Below are 19,514 nucleotides of genomic sequence, written 5' to 3'. Positions count from 1 at the left end.
ATTTCCTACTTAGCCTATGATTAGCCTCCATTTCATTCTCCTAGCACCAGTTGAAGGCAGGGAAGCAGTGAGCTGCAGAATCAACCCACATCTAGCCAGTAGTTCCTTTGGGCCTCAAGTCCATGAGGCTCTCTGGGAACTCCTGAATGAACCTCAAAAGGAACGGTCTTCAGGCTCCTCATACAGGGGCTCTTCAGCAAGGAACATCAGAAACCCAATTGAATCAGGAACTAATAAAATAAATCAAGAGATCTTTGAAGTTTGAAAACTCCCACCCAAAGAGTAAGTGTTCAGGAGCAAGCACAGAGGAGAATCAGGCAATAAACTAGATTAAGAACCACAAGGGGTAGAGTCTTATTCTTATTCTGATACTATTTAGTCTGTTTCTTATTATGTGCAGGCCAAAGACTTGGACTGGGATAATCTCAGTGGTCTCTTCTAGTTGTAAAAGTGAACATGTTGAGAATTGCGAGTGAATGCTATACATTTACCAATGTGCTTCAAGCCTCCTAAATGTAATACACTCATGTATCATCACTTCCTTTAGATATTGGACTCTAGGAAATACTTAATACAAATGTTTACTTTCATGAAAAACTTTCTATTCCCTCTCATTCTCTTCAACTGATGTTTTTCAAGCCAACATTTACATTGTTTTCTACGATATTGAGAATAGTATGGCATTTGTAAGTGGAATAAGTACATCACTAAATTTAAAAATTTTCCATTAAGGAATTTCCCTTTTTTCAATTAAATTTGCTATTGGGCAAAGCATAGTATAGTAAAGTAATTAAATGCACGGCAAAACCATGCGGGTTGTTAGATATTATTTGGTTGTTTGGGGTCTCCTAGGATACTTAGTTGTTTTCCACCAACCCACACATCCTCAACATTCCTAATAAAGCCTTTGGAATCTGCTAGGTTTTTTAAGGTTCTCACCACTCTCTTTCTATGACTTCACCATATCATTAAAAATCTAAAGTTATTTAGCATAATTTAATAGTATTAACAAGATTTGTAACAGTATGTATCCAAGGACATGAGTTTGTTTGTTGTAACAACTGCCTGAGTGGTCCAAAAGGCTCTTCAAAGAAAAAAAAAAAACATACCATGTGAAATTTTCAGTAGTTTTATTGAAAAATGCCTCTTTTGTTTCAGAAATAAATAATATAAGGCAGTGAAATTCACAATCTGCAGTTAAAATATAAAAGCAGCAATTCTATGTTCATAGTCTTGCAAACATTTTCCAACTGCTTTTGATAACTAAGAAACATTATGTTCTGAAAAAAAAAAGTTCATACTAAATATACAACACAAACATGCAATTCCATCTCTGCAGAATAATCTGCAATTTGGCATAAATGTTAGTGTGTCTAAAACAGGGAGGTTTAAGGCAATATGGAACTGTATCCAATTGATACAATAGCTTCAGCTATGGAACTTAAGATCTGTGGTTGCTAAAGGAGATGTGTAAGAGCATTCTGTGCCCTAATGTATAACAGAAGATGGAAGAGGAAGACCAAAAATTAAAATAGAGCTCGACTTTCACTCCTTTCTGATTTTAGGAAGGGAATTACTTGATTCGTGATGTAACTGAATTGCAGATAAGTATTGGGAAAGCTAAACTGCCCTCTCGAAATACACAGTAGCTCCGGGTTCCAGACTTACTGCTTGCTTAACCAAAAAGTTTCACTGAGGCTGCCCGCGCAGGGCACGTTCTCTCCTTGCAGCTTTTGTGAACAAAGCATTTTGCGAGCATTTGAAGGGCAAGGGCATAGATGCCTACAGACTGAGTGTCGCAAAATAGGCTTCCTGCAGAAGCAAGGTTCTCTACAGTCAAAAAGGGTACTCGTGGATGAAGCAACGGTGGAGAAGACATCACAGAAGACATAACATTGCTCTATCTGACCTGTAAATGAGAATCCCAACACCTCCCCCCGGCTTAGCAGGCGATGCGCGGTCTCAGGTTCACTGCCCCGGGCCTCGCAGCGCAGCGCGCCGCCAACGCGCGTGCTGAGGATGCTCCCCCGCAGGCTCGTCGGCGCCGTAGTCTTCGTATTCCGCGGTTCTCTCGGGCTCCACCGGCACGATGAAGGGCTCGCGCTCAGGCAGGTAGGCCCCGCCCTCGGGCACGTAGGGCTCTGTCCGATTCAACATCACAGTTATGGCATGATCGGAAGGCACATACACAGCAAAAGCAAAATCGTCATCGGCAGTGATGGCACTCCAGTCTTAACCTCAGTACCATAAATAGATAAATTACAATGATCTGATTACTTCCATTTGCAGAGAGAATTTTCTGATCGAATAAAGAAATGGTACTTTAAGGGAAAAAAATAATAAAACCTTCAGAGATCCAGCAGTAAATACAATCATTGCACAAATACCTGGGAAGGACCAGAGACTGGGCCAAAGAACTGTAAACGCAATACCTAGGTAGGATTTTTGCAAATCCCCAGGTAACTGTTCATGACTTCAAACTCCTCAAGTCAAAGAACAACTTGGAAAGATGAGGAGGTGAAGAGAAGTTTTATTGACTCCTAGAAACTGAACTCTGGAGGTGAAAATCAACCATCACCAGGTAATATACAGTACATGACATTTCCTGTGTCTGTCGCTCACACAGACTGAGTTATGGCTAGTGGGTAAGGAACACCAGTGACTATAGCAAAAGAGGAAGAAAAAAAAGGTGACTTTAAACTTTGGTTTGAAAATTGCAGTTACAAAACCCAAATGAGAGTACACGTACAAAAAAAAAAAAACAAAAACACTAAAAAGGTCACATGCCCTGAATCAGACACATTGCTAACAAGCAAGAGATGAGGAGATTCCATTCGGTGTTATTCCAGCATAGAGCAAGCAGCAGGCTTTGATGCAGAAGCTTTTGTAGAATTGTTAAGTAATTTTAGTGGACAGGATTACATACAAATCATTTACAAGCCACAATTAGTTTATTATTTACATAAGACATTTCTCTTTAACCAGGTTAATTGTTTTTCCTAAAATGGCATAATCTCCGCTGGTTAGTAGTTTTATTATGCACCTCTTTCAAAACTGATGCTCTTCATGGCTGTGTGTTTGAACTTTTTTAAAAAATATTTGTCTACATTATTACTGAAACGCATCAGGCTGACACCACTGCTTTTGTCTCATTCAAGTTAGTATAAAGAGTCTCCACCCTCCTTTATGATGTCGACCCAGTTCGTTAACCATATCTGTGGTGAGATTTCCATACAGACTCATTTTCTAATAAGCACGTGCGCAAACATCTCAGAAACAGGATTTTCATGTATTCAAACTGTAAGCAGCACTGGAGACTTAGAAAATTTGTTAGCCGGAACCTGAAACAGGTCAAAGATGATAGTTTTTAAAAGTTGAATTACTATGCAAAAATATATATAAACACATCCATCTAAGTATGTATGGTTAAAATATATATATATATATATCCATATATTCTGTCAGTCACACATGCCATAAGGTAATGGTCATTTAAATTTATTTTATGAAATATTAAATTATAATTTTGCAAATGGGTTGCATGAGAAATATACATTATTCACTATTACTTTTGGTTATATGTAATTATGCACATAAATATATAGATATATAGATATTCAACTACTCATGCACTATTTGCTAGTAGCAAACCATATCAAACAGCAGTATCATTTTTAAAACTTGCAAGATGCTTGAGGGTGCACTAATGAAAAAGTCACTGTTGACTACAGCATGACTGTTTTGTATCCAGATCAGCATATCTCCCAGTCCTCATATTCCCCAAAGTCAGACTTAAGAGATTTCTGCCCTCTTACACCTGTCAAACACTAGAATTTCAAACAATCCTTTTTCAAAAACTCAGTCCCAGATTTTATAAGTATCAATTCCATGGACAATATGGGATGGAGAATTATTTTCCCTTGTCTGTACTACATTACCAAATAGTTTGCCTACAAATTTAGATTCCCACAACATTTTTTATATATGTTCTTGGCATTCTACAATTGTATTTAACAAATCCCTGTTCCTTTAGATTTAAAAATAAAAGTCAATTGATAATGTTCTTCAAATTCCCAAAAGAGGTAAGGAGAGGTTTATGATATGATTTGGTAAATGTAGAAATATAGAAGGAGAAAATAATTATTCGAAGTCTAACAGTAAGATGTTTTAGGCTTTAGGAGACAGCTCTATTCTTAATCAAAATACAGATCTGAAAGAGTTGATATCTTCAAGAAATCTTCAAATCAACCTTCCTTCAATTGTTCATTTCCATAAAGGTTCTTTACTTCAGGAAAATTGGATTCCTACATTGGCAACAACATACCTGGATAGCCTTGCCCGTTGTATGGGATGCTGGCACACTGGGATGAATCACAGTATCCAGGAGGACCTGGGGGTCCTCGGATACCTGAGTTTCCAGGACGACCTGGGGGACCGGGGGGACCTCTTGAACCTGTGGACCCTGGTGGACCAGTTCTGGATTCTCCTTGTGGGCCTAGGGTGAAGTTAAAACAAATATATTTCCCCTCTTGTTAAATACTCCTCCTGAGGACCATCAGCGATACTTTAATTATCACTAAGGCACCTCCACTGACCTGAGAGTATTCACTAGTGGATGATAAGAAAATATTTCCTTAATAAACCCCTAATATGAACCAAAATGTGGTGGAGCTTTCTTGCCAGTGACTCATCAAGAGTTAACGCCAGAAATCTACAACATTAACAATTTCATTAAGGGAAAACTGATTTAGCAAGAACTCAGCCAAACCAAAGATATCAGTGAGTTCTCAGGTTTGCTCATACTCTCACAGAGATAAGAGCACCTGAAGGAAACAACTGTCCTACACAGCCACTCTAAACTGCTATGAAGACACAGAAGTGTCTCTTCCATACACCAAACTATGTGAAGTCAGCAATGTTATATCTGATCAAGTGATAGATATGACTAACAAAAATATAAAGATCCAGCCATGGAGCTGACCTTGGTTGCAAGGGTCTCACAGACGTTCTTATAATGAAAGGAAAAAAATCATTTTCAACCTAGCAAACCAAATGCTTAAACAACCAGATCACTGTTATTTCTTTGCAAAGTATTAGAAGCTGTACATGAAATTTTGCAGTGTGTCAAGGCTTCTAGAGAGGAATACATTTTTCTCAGTCTAGTAGCCCCATATTAAAGATTATTAGAAGAAACAATAAATATAACCATCCTTAAAAGGGTATGAGAAGGCAAACAAAACAAAGAGGAATTCCCTAAAACTGAAAATGGTAACCTTCTGTGTCACTAAGACTCATACCCTCAAATATTACAGTTATAATTGCCTAATAGAACTTGCTCACTTTTTAACAAGTTATGCAAGTTGAATTTTTTGTAAAAGATATGCTATGTGGTACACATGCCTGAAGCTAATGAGATGAAGTTGTGGATCTCTTGGGGACTGAATGCTTTTCCGGCATCTATGCCCTTTCCCCACTTGACTACTAGCAAACCTACCTGGGGGGCCAGGCAACCCTCGAGGTCCTGGAGATCCAATACCCCTTTCTCCTTTCTCCCCTGGCAAACCTAAGGAAAAACAAGAGGAAAGCACAGGGAAGGATTATACAGAAACATGGAGTTTTAATCTTTCACGATAATACTTGGTTTAAGTAACTCATTCCCTTAGTGAAAGCAGAACATAATTTTTCACAGAAGTTCACTCTTCAAGCCAAATTCTTTCTAGACATTTGTGTAATTCCAGATTCATGGCCAAGAAACAAATCTGGCTACAAGACAGGGGAAAAATTATTTGAAGGAAACAAACATGTCTAATATATTTTAGATAGTAACTAAGAACAGAAATCTTGAATAAGTAGTTATAAATTGTTGAAAAACATCAAAAAGGTATCTTATCTTTAGTAGTTCTACAGGGCATGCAAATCATCAGAATCATATGTAAGTTTTCCCTTGAACACTAACTACACTTTTGACCAACATGGGCATCCAAGAGTCCTGAAACATCTGGAATCAGAAAATCCTGGCTTTTTCTTTTCTTTCAATTTCACTTATCTACCATGAAATTAAAGTCAAACAAGCATATGAGATCAGTGCCAGGCCCTGAATAAAGGAACAGAAAAAAAACTGGATCTAAAGCTATCAGGCTGCTTAAGTGCATTCAGTTGCTGTTCAACTCTTGCCACCGTCACAGCAATTATTAAGATTTTGGTGCTGATTTAGCTTGCCAAGATACAGAATTTTCCCATTTTGCAAAACAGCAAAAATTTAAAAACGACAATATCTCTACTGAGATCTTCTGACAAAAGCATCCTCTTGTCCAAGATATGGATCTCTATGACCTGCAAATTGCCTACAGAGGGAGACAGTTCATGGATAGGTGGCTTTGGGAGGACTGTCCTGATAAGACTAGTTAAAGTAGTTTGCCAACTTCAGTCTTCCAGATGCTTTCATTCTGGCCCAGTTCCTATACTTGAAAGTCCTTTCTGTAGCAGTCAGAAATGCCCACCTCGTTCACCAGGGGGTCCCTGCATCCCTGGTGTTCCTGGGAAGCCAGGTCGCCCTCCAGGCCCTGGTTCTCCTCTGGCTCCAGCATTGCCAGGGGGACCTGGGGGACCCGGTGGGCCTGGCTGGTTGCGATTAGAGTGGTAATCATTTGGAATCTGATTCAGCATCTGGTTGAATCTGTTCATCTGGCCTGCAAATAGAAATTAGGCTTATTAGTAAGAAATCCAATGCACTGGTCCCTGTCTCCAAGGAGGGGTGAGAAAGTGAAGTTGTTTTCTTTTATTGTCTAATAAAATCCATCCCCATTTCTCTTCCCTGCAAGACACATTCTAATTAAAATCCCAATAATAAAACTAGATACTCTAGTCACCCAATACAAAATGATCCCTGATAAGTAATCATTTCCAAAAAAGCTGACCAAAAAAGCTGACATTTCCAAAAAACCACAAGCATTATCATATATATATATAAAGAATTCTTAAAGATTAATGTGGCTCTCAAATAAAGACTTGAGATGCTCCATCTGATGTAACTCAACATAGAATCATTTTAAATTAAGAAATTTTATGAAATAATCAGATTTTGGTGCAAATTGGAATCGCCTGTGAGATACATCACTGGAAATGGTGGCACATTCCTGTAATCCCAGTGACTCAGGAAGCTGAGGCAGGAGGACTACAATTTCAAGGCCAGCCTTGGCAATTTAGCAAAACCCCAAGTAACTTAGCAAGACCCTGAAAAATAGGTATTTCTGAACTTTATCTCCAGATTTTGATTGCTAAATTTAGGCCATGGCCCAGGAGCTATCATGTCTAACAAACAACATAGTGATTCTAAGGTAAGTTTTCCTCAGGACCGCACTTTAAAGAAACACTATAAAACCTCCCAAAGGGAGAAACCTGAGTTTATAGCTTGCAGGAACTGAGATTTGTTACTGAATAGGTCTCACGACAAAAGAGTCTGTGAAAAATAGGGAGGCAAGGGAAAGGTTCCCATCAAAATTGACTTTCTATGATCCAATTAATCTTGGTGGGCCTCCTTCTTTAAAATCACAGGCTAACTTAAAGGCTATAATTTAAAAGTTTCCAGTGTCTTAGTACTTAAAATGTTTGCTGCTTCCAGATATACTCTGATGAAGCTCACTAAAAATTCTAACTGGGTAGCTAAAAAGCCTTTTAAAATGTGATTCTGTTATCGGATTGAATAAAGAAATAACAGGCTATTATTATATTGCCTTGGGTTATTATTTTACCTTAGTGACAATCTTTAAAATATCATTTCCTTTATCTAATCAAATACAAAACTGACACTGTGTTAAAAATCAGAGCCTATCAATCAAAAATTAAATAGAAACATATTCACTTATAAAGTGTATGGCTCCAACTCTGCTTTCCTGCACATAATTTTAAAATCATTCATAAAGTAAGAAGAAAATAAATTTTACCACTTATCAATTGTTCACAGACTTGTCTTGCAACTGCTCGCATCATGTTCTGGGAAGCGATGTCTCCCTTGTTAATTAAATCAAGAGAATCATTAGCATAGTATTTCTACAGTTTCAAGCTGAGCACAGAAAATAAACATGAGCACTAAATGTTAAGAAATACATACCCTATCACCTTTCTCTCCTTTTAATCCAGATGGACCCTAAAATAGAGAAATTCATGTTTTAGAAACTTACAAGCCTGGTCTAAACCATGGAGGAGTGGCCGTGATGATCAAAGAGAGTATGGTCTGTTGTCTAATGAGTTAGCAAACTAACACCATCACATGCCTATCCACTTTACTCACTTTTCCTTTTCTGTAAAAGGGAATGTAATATCTCTTTCTCTTGGTCTCAGAAACACATGCCTTTCAAAACAGTGCCCAGATGCATATTTTACAGTCACAATATAAACGTTATGCCCAATGTAAACGACATTTTATAATGTCATTCATGATGCAGCCTTGGAACTGAAATACACATGAAACCTGTGTGTGCCGTCACACTGGGCATCATCATGGCTGGTTGGCCCAGCTGGTTATTGTGGAATGTCCTTGCGGTTCCACAAAGAACCAGTGGGCTTTCGTCAGACCCCCAGCTAAATATGTATCTCAGGTTTCTTCTAATGAATCTTCATGAGTTGGGTCGAAAAAGAGCCGGGTGTCTTCCTTATTAAATAACTCCATGCAGGTGATCTCACATTCATACACAACCACAGAATCTTTGTCTCATAGCCTCTTCCTGGCTATGAGAGATCTTGGTGGAAAGTTTTCCTTAGAATGCATCAAGTTTTTGTCTTTCAAGTTACAAATTTCCAGACTATCAGGGGAGAAACATACAAATCACTGCAAACTGGATGTTCGGATAATATCCCAAACCAAACCACTTCTTACCATCACCATGGAAACCACTGTAGTCTAAAACAAGATTCTTACCTAAGCTTTGCCAGTATCCTCCTGATTGCTCTCTCTGCCTCCCATATTGTCCCTTGGCAGTCTTTTCTCCACACCAGGAGCCAGAATAATATTGTGGGGGTGGGAGGGTGTTTGTTTGGGAAAGTTGGATCATGTGTGTCATTTCTTTGACTCCAAGAGCTTCCTATCACACTTGGAATAAAAGAGTTCCTTCTCATGGGCTAGATGGACCACATGGCCTCCTTTGCCCAATATCTGACCTCATCCTTCATTCCCTCCCCTTCACTCCCTTCACACTGGGTGACCAGGCCCCTTGCATGTGCCAGACTCTCCCTCACTCAGGTATTTCATTCATGCTGTTCCTTCTGCCTGAACCCTTTTCCCACAGATCAGAGAGCTTGTTCCCTCCCTTCATTCCAATGACACCTCCTGAGAGGTTCCCTGACCACTGAGTCTAAAACAGCTACCTCCCACCACCACAGCACTCTCCAACACTTACTTTGATTTTTTTGTCTCTTCCTATCACTGGAAACCATATTACTCATTTACATGGTCTTCATCTGTCTACGCCTCTACAAACTCTAAGCAGACAGGGACTGTCTTGTTTACTATTTTATCTCTGGACCTTAGAACACTAGGTAGTACATTGCAAGAACTAAAGAAATCCATGTCAATTAAAAGAGTGAAGTATTCCACAAGCAGTTCCTAGAAACATACACCATACAACATCAGGTTTTAAGTTAACAAGAAGGTATTAACTAGTTTTAATAGTTAACAACATAAGCTAACAGTGATCCAGTCAAGCTCTCTGCTTTAACTGTCCATCTATTTTTGGTTTCAGACCTCAGAGAAAGATAAGAGAGAACAAAGAAGAAAAGGAGAGGAAATTTGCCATCTTAGAAGGATGAGAAAGATAAAGGGAGGAGACATGAGGTCCAAATAAATAAATACCAAATTACAATTATCAAAAGAAAAATTTCAGTTTTGCTATCCTGCCAAAAGTATTAGATTTTTGTGGAAACATGAATATTATTAATTTTGTATCTTTCATAAATTACAGGGATTTTAAATTTTTCTGCTATTTTGAACTTTTTCTAATGTTGTGTTTGGTTTCGTTTGGTTTGGTACTATGGATTGAACTCAGAAGCACTTAACCACTGGATCCACAACCTCAGCCCTTTTCTTTCTTTCTTTTTTTTCTTGCAACAGGGTCTTACTAAATTGCTTAGGGATTCGATATGTTGCTGAGATTGGCTTCTAATTTTTTTTTTTTAATGTGAAATTGTCCAATTGTGTGTGATTTGCAGAGGTCATCTTTATGGCCAGTATTTGAGATCACATTTCAAGTAAATGCAACAAACATTTTTTTCAGGCCTCTAGATATGTCAATTACATTAATAATCCTTACATAAGACAAATACAAATAAGGTAGAGCATATATAAGATAAAAGCCCAATAGTCATCACGAACACTTGTGGATAGGTTAGAATTTTCACATTCAGTTTTAGAGGTATTAATTTGAAAATTCTGAATATGTATAATACTATCTGAACTATTATTTGAGGTAAAACATCTGAGTAAGAGAAAGTTAGATTGGATATAAATTGGGAAAGAATCGTATTTAAAAAGTAAAATGACAAACTTGATAAATTTTCTTTTCATAGTGCTGGGAATTGAACCCAGGGACTTAACACACGCTATTCTACCACTGAACTACAACCCAAGCCCAGTAAACCTTTTAAGTCTGGAACTAATATACTAGCATCCACACCCAGCTGGGTAATGCTGCTGCAGGGTTAACATTTGGCCAACTAAGGATGGAGGCGCCATGCACCATCATCATGAATTTTTCTGTCTTAAACAGCATATCATTTCTAAATAAAAAGAATCGTTTTGCTGACCCAGCTCTGAAGCTGTGAGTGTTTATACAGTACAGAAATATGTGTCTTGGCTCATATCCTTTTCTTCTGTTAAAGAAACGCAATGACCACAATTTTCATCCCAGAATATTATAGAAACCCAGAGAGAAAAACTTCAGAACTAGTACCAAGTCAAATCCATGGATTTAGCATAGTTTCAACAAATGCTTCAAGCACATTTACAGCAAAGATAACCTAAACATGCCAAAGTCTCACAGTTCTCATTATTTATGTCCACGGGGAAATGGAGGTAGGTAGACACGCGAGCTGCCACTTACTGGTCTGCCATGGTCTCCAGGTTTTCCTGGTTTCCCACTTGGTCCTGTGACTCCCGGAGAGCCTGGACTTCCCTAAAACACACGAAGAATGTTATGACAAAGGGAAAATCCCAGCCACAGTAAACTAATGCACTGCAGCCAGGTTTAAAAGCTTTTAAAAGAAACAGCACATAATTACCCATTAAGAAGGGTAAAACCAAAATTTAAGGTAACATGAAGGAAAGAAATTTTGAAAATTCCAGTTCAATTTTTGTGGACTGTACAGTTCTATAATATATCTTGAGACCAGTTGAAAAACACATGCACATATATAATCAGTTTCACAATTTATAGACTATGGTCCCAGTAAATCTGTTACAAAGTGAACTTGCAGAAAGCAATTCCTACTCTTTAGTTTATTTCTATTATAAAACCAGAAACCCTCCAAAAGACAGGGGTTGAAAACTTTGGCTGAGGAAGAATTAAGATGTGTCTGATTTTGTGCTAAGTTGAGCAAAATGGGGGCAGCCTTCCCCTATTGGGAACTGCACTCAGACTAGAAATTCATTTTTTTCTTAAGCATATTCCCCTCTCTGTGCTGCAGTTTGGATATAAGGTGTCCCCCCAGAACTCCTGTGTTAATACAGGAATGTTCAGAGGTGAAACGACTGAATTGTGGGAACTGTAACCTCATCAGTTCACCCTACTTTGAATGTACTGACTGGGTGGTAACTTTAGGCAGGTGGGGCATGGCTGGAGGAGGTGGGTCACTGTGGGTGTGCCCTGGGTTCATCTCCCCTGTGGCCCTTTCCCCTGTTTCCTAACTGCCATGGAGAGAAGCAGCACTCCTCCACCACATCCTTCCCCTACCATGTGCTGCCTCACTTTGGACCACAGCAATGGAGTCCATCTTCTACAGACTGAAACCTGAAATTGTGAGCCCTAGATAAACTTTTCCCCCTTTAAGTTGTTTTTGTGGGGTATTTGCGTCACAGTGATGCAACCTGACTAACACACCCTACTTCTATTCTCTTCTAACACATCAGGATCCTTCATCCCACCAAACTCATGTTTCTCCCTGTTGCTTTTAACACAACTTCCAGAAATCTTAAACATATATGTAGTAGAATATTTAAATATATAATATTCAATTCATCATGTTCTAAAGTCTAAAATTTCCTTAAAATAGAATTATCAGATTTTATAAAATCATACTCCATTAATTATGGAAATTTTAAGCTCTATCGTGAATAAATGATTGCTCTGCACTTAAATCCTCCTTCCATAAATATGTATGTACTAAACATAAATAATAAAAGTATTTTACACATGTTTTCAAGTCTTCATATCCTGCCATACATAAAGAGTATCCAACCCCTCAAATAATTTGTGATCTGACTTGGATGCAGGGATACCAACACCAGTTTCAAAGTCACTAACTTCAGTATTTTACCTACAAATATTAATTAAGAGACCCTTTTTTAGTTGTGGATAAAGCTTGCTTCCTCATAACCACTGACAGTGTTTAGTAATAAATGTCCTTAACATTCACATATCATATGTCTCAGAATCTTAAAATTCTAGAACGTAGGTAACCAATGAAATCATGAACCCAACCACTCAATGTAAGAGGACGGAACTGAGGCACTAACCAGCTAGTGGCCAAATTAGTTTTGGATTTTTTTTTTCAAATATAAATGGAAACATAAAGACTATATTTTGACATATCTATTCTCCAGGAAAATGAAAACAGCTCCCTTGACTAACATACACCCTAGCAGAGACAGAATGTTCCTACAAGTCAAGCTACCTGGCTTTTCTCCAGCAGTACAGGAATAATGCATAAGGGGATCAGGGAGACAGGGGAAGATAGTCATATAACCCATTTAGTCCTTACCGGTGGCCCAGGTGGGCCCCTGGGTCCCATTGCACCATCTTTTCCAGTGAAGCCCTATTATAAAAATGAATTAAATACAGATTAGGGAGGTAACTGAAGAGCTAAGAAGAAAAGATGTTAAACATGTTATGAAGGATCAAAAGTGATGAGAATTTGCTGTTGGGCAAATAAACTTTCAATATAAAGACAAAACAGGCCAAAAAATCATTTCAAATTACCATATGTCGTCTACTGAATAATTAATTTCTATGTCCACTTATTTTGTAGTTATAAATAAAGCCATTTTAAAAGTCAAAGTAATCTCTAAAGAAGGCAGATTTCTTTGCTGAAGATACTGGTTTCTGCTTCTAAGAAAGTATGAAGACGGCTAAAGAAAGAAAGACCCTTTCTACCAAAAAGCCAAGGTCCACAAAGTGGGCCTGGAAGGATCAAAGAGGGACAAAAGGAAAGTTACTGAGACAAATGAGTAGTCTCATGCAGGATGAAGAAGAGTCCATCCACCTGATTCTTCTGTTTCCTGAGCAACTGCCAAATAGCTAAGGCCAGACATTTTGTCTCCACTGCTGGTGAAGTCCCTCTTCCCCACAAAAAGAAGCACCCACAGGAGAGGAACATGTCAATCCTCATAATAAGCACTTAAACCTTTTAGTGGCCTCTGTTTTCCCATCACACATAAAGGTAAGAACTACATCTGTATCAGCTGGCGAAGAAAGAGGGATAGAGCGCATCGCCCCACAGTCTCGCTCTCCAGCTGGTGCACCAACATTCATGTGGTGATTTTTTTCCTCTCTGTGCACTGCCAAATGAACTCTGCCTGGAATGAGTCACCCTGCTACCTAGTTAGCATTCATTCCCAAATGCCGATCTCTGAAATCCAGCCTAGGATTTCTGAGTCAGGTTGTTGTTTATGGTTGTTGCATTCCTCTGTCACAGGATATTTGTCTCATTTTCTGCAGAATATAGACTGATCAGTTCATCCATATTCTTGAACTACAACAAAAATCAGGATTATTTAGATCTCTGCCTGCATTAGATAGCCACACTTCTTTTTAGTCCATTGATTTTACAACATAAGTTTAAATTTTTTCTTTAAATTTTGTTAGAAATATTTTCCTTCCCCCCATAGAAAAATTTTTTTCAGAAACTGATAGGGATAAGATTTCAGGCTGTTTTCTAAAAGATCTAGGCCTACTTAACAAAAAGCAGACACAAAGTCCATCTGATACAGCATTAACATTACTTCTGAGAGTCGCTTAAGAAATAAAAATGTTCCAAAGATACTGCTTGGACAATTTGAACAGCATTTCTTTCATCTAAATTTCTCCAACTGCTACATAGTACATTCTTTTTTATTTTTTAGATAAGTATCAGAAACTTCTGATTGATCATTTTCTTCTAGGAGAAACATGTTGGGGTGAGGAGGATTTTATTCTTATATCCTCAGGATTACCCACTGAACCATCTGCAGAACTTTGTGCTATAATTTTACTTTATTACTCACTTTTTGTTGCAGCAATTAGTGCTGTGTCTACCCACGTGGGGGTGGCTTAAGAAATCAATGATCATTTTCATATATACACATGTATAAGATATCTGTACATATGGTTCTTTTATTACTTCCTAATAGTCCCCAAAGCTGGTCCTCATTTGGAGAAGTGTCTGTGCTGAAGACAGTCCATGTATCTCATTCCTAGTCATCAGGCAATCCTAGTAACAAGTCTTCCTTCCTCACCATGATCCATGCCCACCCACTCCCCAAACCCCATCTATCTCTGGTGCTTTCTTCTCACTTCTATTTCAGAATCAAATTTATTTTCTTCTTTCTTTCTTTCTTTCTTTTTTTTCTTTCAGTTGAGATCCCCATACCCCAAATCTCTCTCACTTTCCAAATTTGTTTGTGTCATCAGCTGTGCACTCTCCTACTCTCCTTTCCACTTCAGTGGCAGTTTAGTAAGCAATAGGAAAATGCACAAGACTGTGGAGGAAAGAAGAGAACAATTTCTTGAAAAGTTTCCACACCCTCATCCCAAGAGACTTGGGTGGCCTCACCACAAAGCTAGACAAAGATTAGAGTTTGAGAGTGAAAAAGCACAGTCCCTCCTGATCCCTCACTCTACAGGGATGCAGTGACAGTGGCTGTGGCTGCCTGTGTGGATGGGGTGTGCGTTTGGGACCCAGCATTGTCTGTGTGAAGCCCACACCAGGGTGTGTTGATGGAAACAGCAAGCCTTCAGTAATAGCAGCAGCAAGCCAGTCAGTCTAGCATCACTTATTGATTGCAATATTTTTAGTTTTGTTTTCTAATTGAACAGATTAACTTGTCACCATTATATTTTCACTGTTGTCCTTCATCGTAAAATAAAAATTCACAAAAACCCTTGAGGTTCCAGTCTCAAAAAGAGTCAGAGGAATGTATATGTTGGTGCCACCTCCAGATGCCAGCTTTCAGAAAATAAAATTTTCTCTTTGACCACTGGTGCTCTTTCCTCCAAGTTCAGAAGTAGGCATGGGAGCAAATAAATAAAGTTCACTGGCATATTGTCCACTATTTTGTATCATCTGGGTTAACCTTTGCTCCTTCTGAATAACCACCTCCCTGCCTAATGGTGTTTTGGAGGTATTAAAGTTAACAGAGCAACTTGTTTAGTGACAGGTATTACATCTCTGCCCCCCTCAGATACCATTGCTAGTCATATGTTTTAACTTGACTAGTCAAAGTACATAGTTATCTAAACCATAGGTGTTGAAAAAAACATTGTTTTTTGTTTTGAGCAATTCTAAAAGCTCTAGGTTGTTCTACTGTGGTACCAAATGTTCTGTAATATTAGTGAACAGAGCAGAGTGGTCGTGCTCACTGAGCTTTTCATTTACTTGTCCTAGAAAGATGGGTTTCCAAGGTGTAGGCACTTCTTTTATCCTAAGTTAAGAGTGAACATGAAATCTGCCACAAAGAGGAAAAGACCCTATTAAATATCAGCAAACATCATCGAGGCCTCAGAAGAAGCATTTGAGTTCTAAAGATGTAATAAGGATGTCCTGACTTGGTAGATAATGCCATGAAAGTCAAGGTTACTCTCTGACTATAAAAAATTTGCTTCGTAACAAAGATTTTTATTTCAGGATTTATAATCATTTGCTAAGAATCTTGACTTGCTCCTAATTAGCTAATGTTCCTTTAATGAACTAATTCTTCTGAATCTAATACAATTTAAAAATCCCAATATTAAAATCTCAAAACTTCCCTGAAGTCCCACCAATTTGTTTCAGAGAGCCTGAAATTGATCTGATGTCAGATGGCCTACTAACACAGACCCTGTAGCCTTCCACAGGTATGTGGTCTCCTCATTTCCAGTCATGCAAACCAGATAATAAGGGTTCCTAACTAATAGACCAGTTTACTATCTATTATCAAGAGAGCCTGCCCAGGAAAACTTACTCTGTCTCCTGGAGGTCCCATTGGTCCTGGTGGGCCAGGTAATCCTGGGGTTCCCTACATCAGAAGGAAACAAACAACTGAAACACTGTAACATACTTCCAGTGTGGGAAAAAAAATTGTTATTATTCTCCAAAATATTTTTAAAGTAAAGTTCTAAGGACTCTGAAAAGAAACAGGAAACCAGAGCCAAGCACAGTCCAAGGAACATAGATGATCAGTCAACAAGCAGATCCCTGAACTGAACAGCACAAACATGAAAACTAAGACCAGGGTTTGAAATGGGAACAAGGTGAAGTACATATCCAGGCTTGTGCTTCGCTACCTTACCTTGGTTCACCTTCTAAAGCATAACAAAGGCAACTTTTCAAAAAACTTCATGGCAGGTGAAAGAAAAAGGCAACTTGTGGAACAACTCACTGTTCTGCCCGGGAGTCCTGGCTCTCCAGCATCACCTTTCATGCCCTGGCGACCCTGGAGTAATGAGAAGATAGTTCTCAAGCATTTTACACAGATTAGGCAAAAAGGAAAGATATAAGTCACTTATGAAATTTTCCACATTTCATAAATCCAGAATCAAAGATTGACACACAGGAGTATTTTTGAAGGGAAATGGATATATTATTTTTTGGACCGATTCTCACTTTTTAAACTATAAATGCTATATTACAATTTCCACTTACTGTGTTATGAGGTAACTTTATGTAATTATGGGCTAATATACCTACTTTAAAAAAACATAGTTTAGCATAAAAGATACACACATTACTTATAAGAAATTTTGTAAAGGTCAAACACATCTAGCAATATATTTTATATAGTTATATATTATTAAATATACTATTTACATATCAAAAATCATCATCATATGATATCATCTAAGAGATTAACCTTGTTGAATTTTCTGAGAAAATATTTGAGTTTGTCAAATACAGAAAATGTTTCAGTTAAACTCCATGTTAATTATTCTCATTTACTACAGAAAGCTTTTGTGCTTACTTGTTCTCCTGGAATAGAGAGTCCATTGGGTCCCTGGGGGCCTGGAGGACCCTGGGGGCCTGGAGGACCTGTATCTCCTCGAGGACCTGGAGGCCCCTAAAATATACAACAGAGAGATGACCACAAGTAAGGTAATGTCCTCCAGTGCTAACAGAAATTTGTCTTCATAACTCTAAGACATCAATCATATAGTCTGTGAAAACATGTCAGAAACCTATACATCTATGAAAGTATTGATATTATCTTTTTCTTTCCTTTAATATTCACTAAAAGAACACCTGGGAGGTGGGCATGGTAGTACATGCCTGTAATTCCAGCTAATTGGGAGTCTAAGGCAGGAAGGTTGCAAATTTGAGGTTAGCCTGGACAATTTTAGTGAGACCCTGTCTCAAAATAAATAAATAAAAGGGATGGGAATGTAGTTCAGTGGTAGAGTGTTTGCCTAGCATGCATGAGGCCCTGTGTTTGATCCCCAGCACCCACACTCCAAAAAACAGAACAGTTGAAAAGTACAATAAATTCACAACAGCATTTATTTTTTCATATATTTATTTATATGAGCTCAAAGCCTAAATTTCATTGGAGTTGATTTATCCCTTTATCCTCAGGGGATGTTCCAAGACCCACAGTGGATGCCTGAAACTAAGGATAATACTGAACCCTATATTTACTGCATTTTTTCCTACACATACATAAAGATAAAGTTTAATTTATAAAGTAGTCACAGTAAGAGATTAATAGCAATAACTCACAACAAAGTAGGACAATCATAACTACCAAATTATAATAAAAGTGTGTGCTTTGGGATCATTCAGTAAAATAAGGGAAACTTGAAAATAAGCCCTGCAATAGTGTGATAGTCAATCTTATAACCAAGATAAATACATGACTAATGGATGGATGCAGCATAGATAGACAGGACAAAGAGATGATTCACATCCCAGGTGCAAGATTTCATCATGCTACTCAAAGGATGTGCAATTTAAAACTTGTGAATTGTTTATTACTGGAATGTTTCATTTAATATTTTTGAATCCCAAATGGCCGTGACTAACTGAAACTAAGGATAGGGGTGAAGAATTATTACATTTTAAGCTAATCGTTATTTCTCTTAGACTTGGACTTATTTCTAGGACTAAAGTATACATAAATCAAAGGAAGGAAAAAACAGATATCCATGGATTGGACACTCGAGGTTGGAGTTCTTTTTGCAATTTGTCTTGTTGGAAAGGGCATAAACTTGGAGTCGGGCAAACCTGGGTAAGCAGCCCAATCTTACTCTTTTCTGACTAGGTTAACTTATCTTTAATGATATTGTGACCAAAAAAATTCCACATTATCTTCATAAAATAGTCTCCAGAGAACTTAAGTGGTTTTAGAGAAGACCAGTGTGGAACTAGCAGAAGGGGCCCATGACCCCTAGTGAACACATATGTGGCAACTCAGCAATTTTTCTGAAACAAGTGAAAAAAGAGCAGCAGAATTGATCCCAAACTGCTCTGGCTCTCTAGAGAGTCTGTGCTACCTGTAAGATCTTTCAAATGATGGCCAGTTCACCCTTTATCCTTTCCTATGTTCCAGCAGAGCTTTTTTATGGACTTTCTGCAGATTCCCATGTATCCTTGCTACAGCTGTGAGATACACTGTATGCATTTCTTTCTCCAACTATTCTCATCCCTCACTTGACCTCCAGAGATAAGACAGAGGTAATTATATTGCCTAAGGCTCACTGCTATAGTATGAATATGAGGTGTCCCCCAAAAGCTCAAGTGTGAGACAACGCAAGAATGTTCAGAAGTAAACTGATTAGATTATCTACTAATATGGATTAACTGGATGGTAACCATAATCAGGTAGGGTATGGCTAGAGGAAGTAAGTCACTGGGGGTATGTTTTTGGGGTTTATATTTTGTCCTGGGGAATAGAGCACTCTTGCGCGCGCGCACGCTCTCTCTCTCTCTCTCTCTCTCTCTCTCTCTCTCTCTCTCTCTCTCTCTCTCTCTCTCTCCTTCTCTGCTTCCTATCTGTAACTCTGAGTTGCTTTCCTCTACCATGTCTTCTGCCATGATGTTCTGCCTTTCTTTGGGCCCAGAGTTATGGAGTCAGCCAACTA

The 19,514-nt window shown here is 38.3% G+C and overlaps 1 protein-coding gene across 3 annotated transcripts in view; it reads right to left on the bottom strand.

Annotated features, from left to right (window-relative positions):
- Positions 1 to 1,828: 1,828 nt before the first annotated feature.
- Positions 1,829 to 19,514, bottom strand: part of COL12A1 (collagen type XII alpha 1 chain) — a 108,555-nt gene continuing 90,869 nt past the window's right edge. For 2 of the 3 annotated variants that reach the window (XM_079146436.1, XM_079146438.1), the window contains 11 exons: positions 17,402 to 17,497; positions 16,823 to 16,876; positions 16,406 to 16,459; positions 12,970 to 13,023; positions 11,094 to 11,165; positions 8,111 to 8,146; positions 7,944 to 8,010; positions 6,501 to 6,689; positions 5,495 to 5,563; positions 4,325 to 4,495; positions 1,829 to 2,141 (listed from right to left, as the gene is read on the bottom strand). In XM_079146436.1, the coding sequence (XP_079002562.1) occupies positions 1,969 to 2,141; positions 4,325 to 4,495; positions 5,495 to 5,563; positions 6,501 to 6,689; positions 7,944 to 8,010; positions 8,111 to 8,146; positions 11,094 to 11,165; positions 12,970 to 13,023; positions 16,406 to 16,459; positions 16,823 to 16,876; positions 17,402 to 17,497 (1,035 nt within the window). In that variant the 3' untranslated portion in view covers positions 1,829 to 1,968. Of the gene's footprint in view, positions 2,142 to 2,513; positions 3,342 to 4,324; positions 4,496 to 5,494; positions 5,564 to 6,500; positions 6,690 to 7,943; positions 8,011 to 8,110; positions 8,147 to 11,093; positions 11,166 to 12,969; positions 13,024 to 16,405; positions 16,460 to 16,822; positions 16,877 to 17,401; positions 17,498 to 19,514 lie in introns of those variants that run through there. The other variant, XM_079146437.1, reaches the window with a different exon arrangement.

This window comes from Sciurus vulgaris, assembly GCF_902686455.1.
Source record: "Sciurus vulgaris genome assembly, chromosome: 7".
Classification (NCBI taxonomy): domain Eukaryota; kingdom Metazoa; phylum Chordata; class Mammalia; order Rodentia; family Sciuridae; genus Sciurus; species Sciurus vulgaris.
Note: the sequence above shows the minus strand (reverse complement) of the source record. Positions and strands in the feature narration are given on the sequence as shown.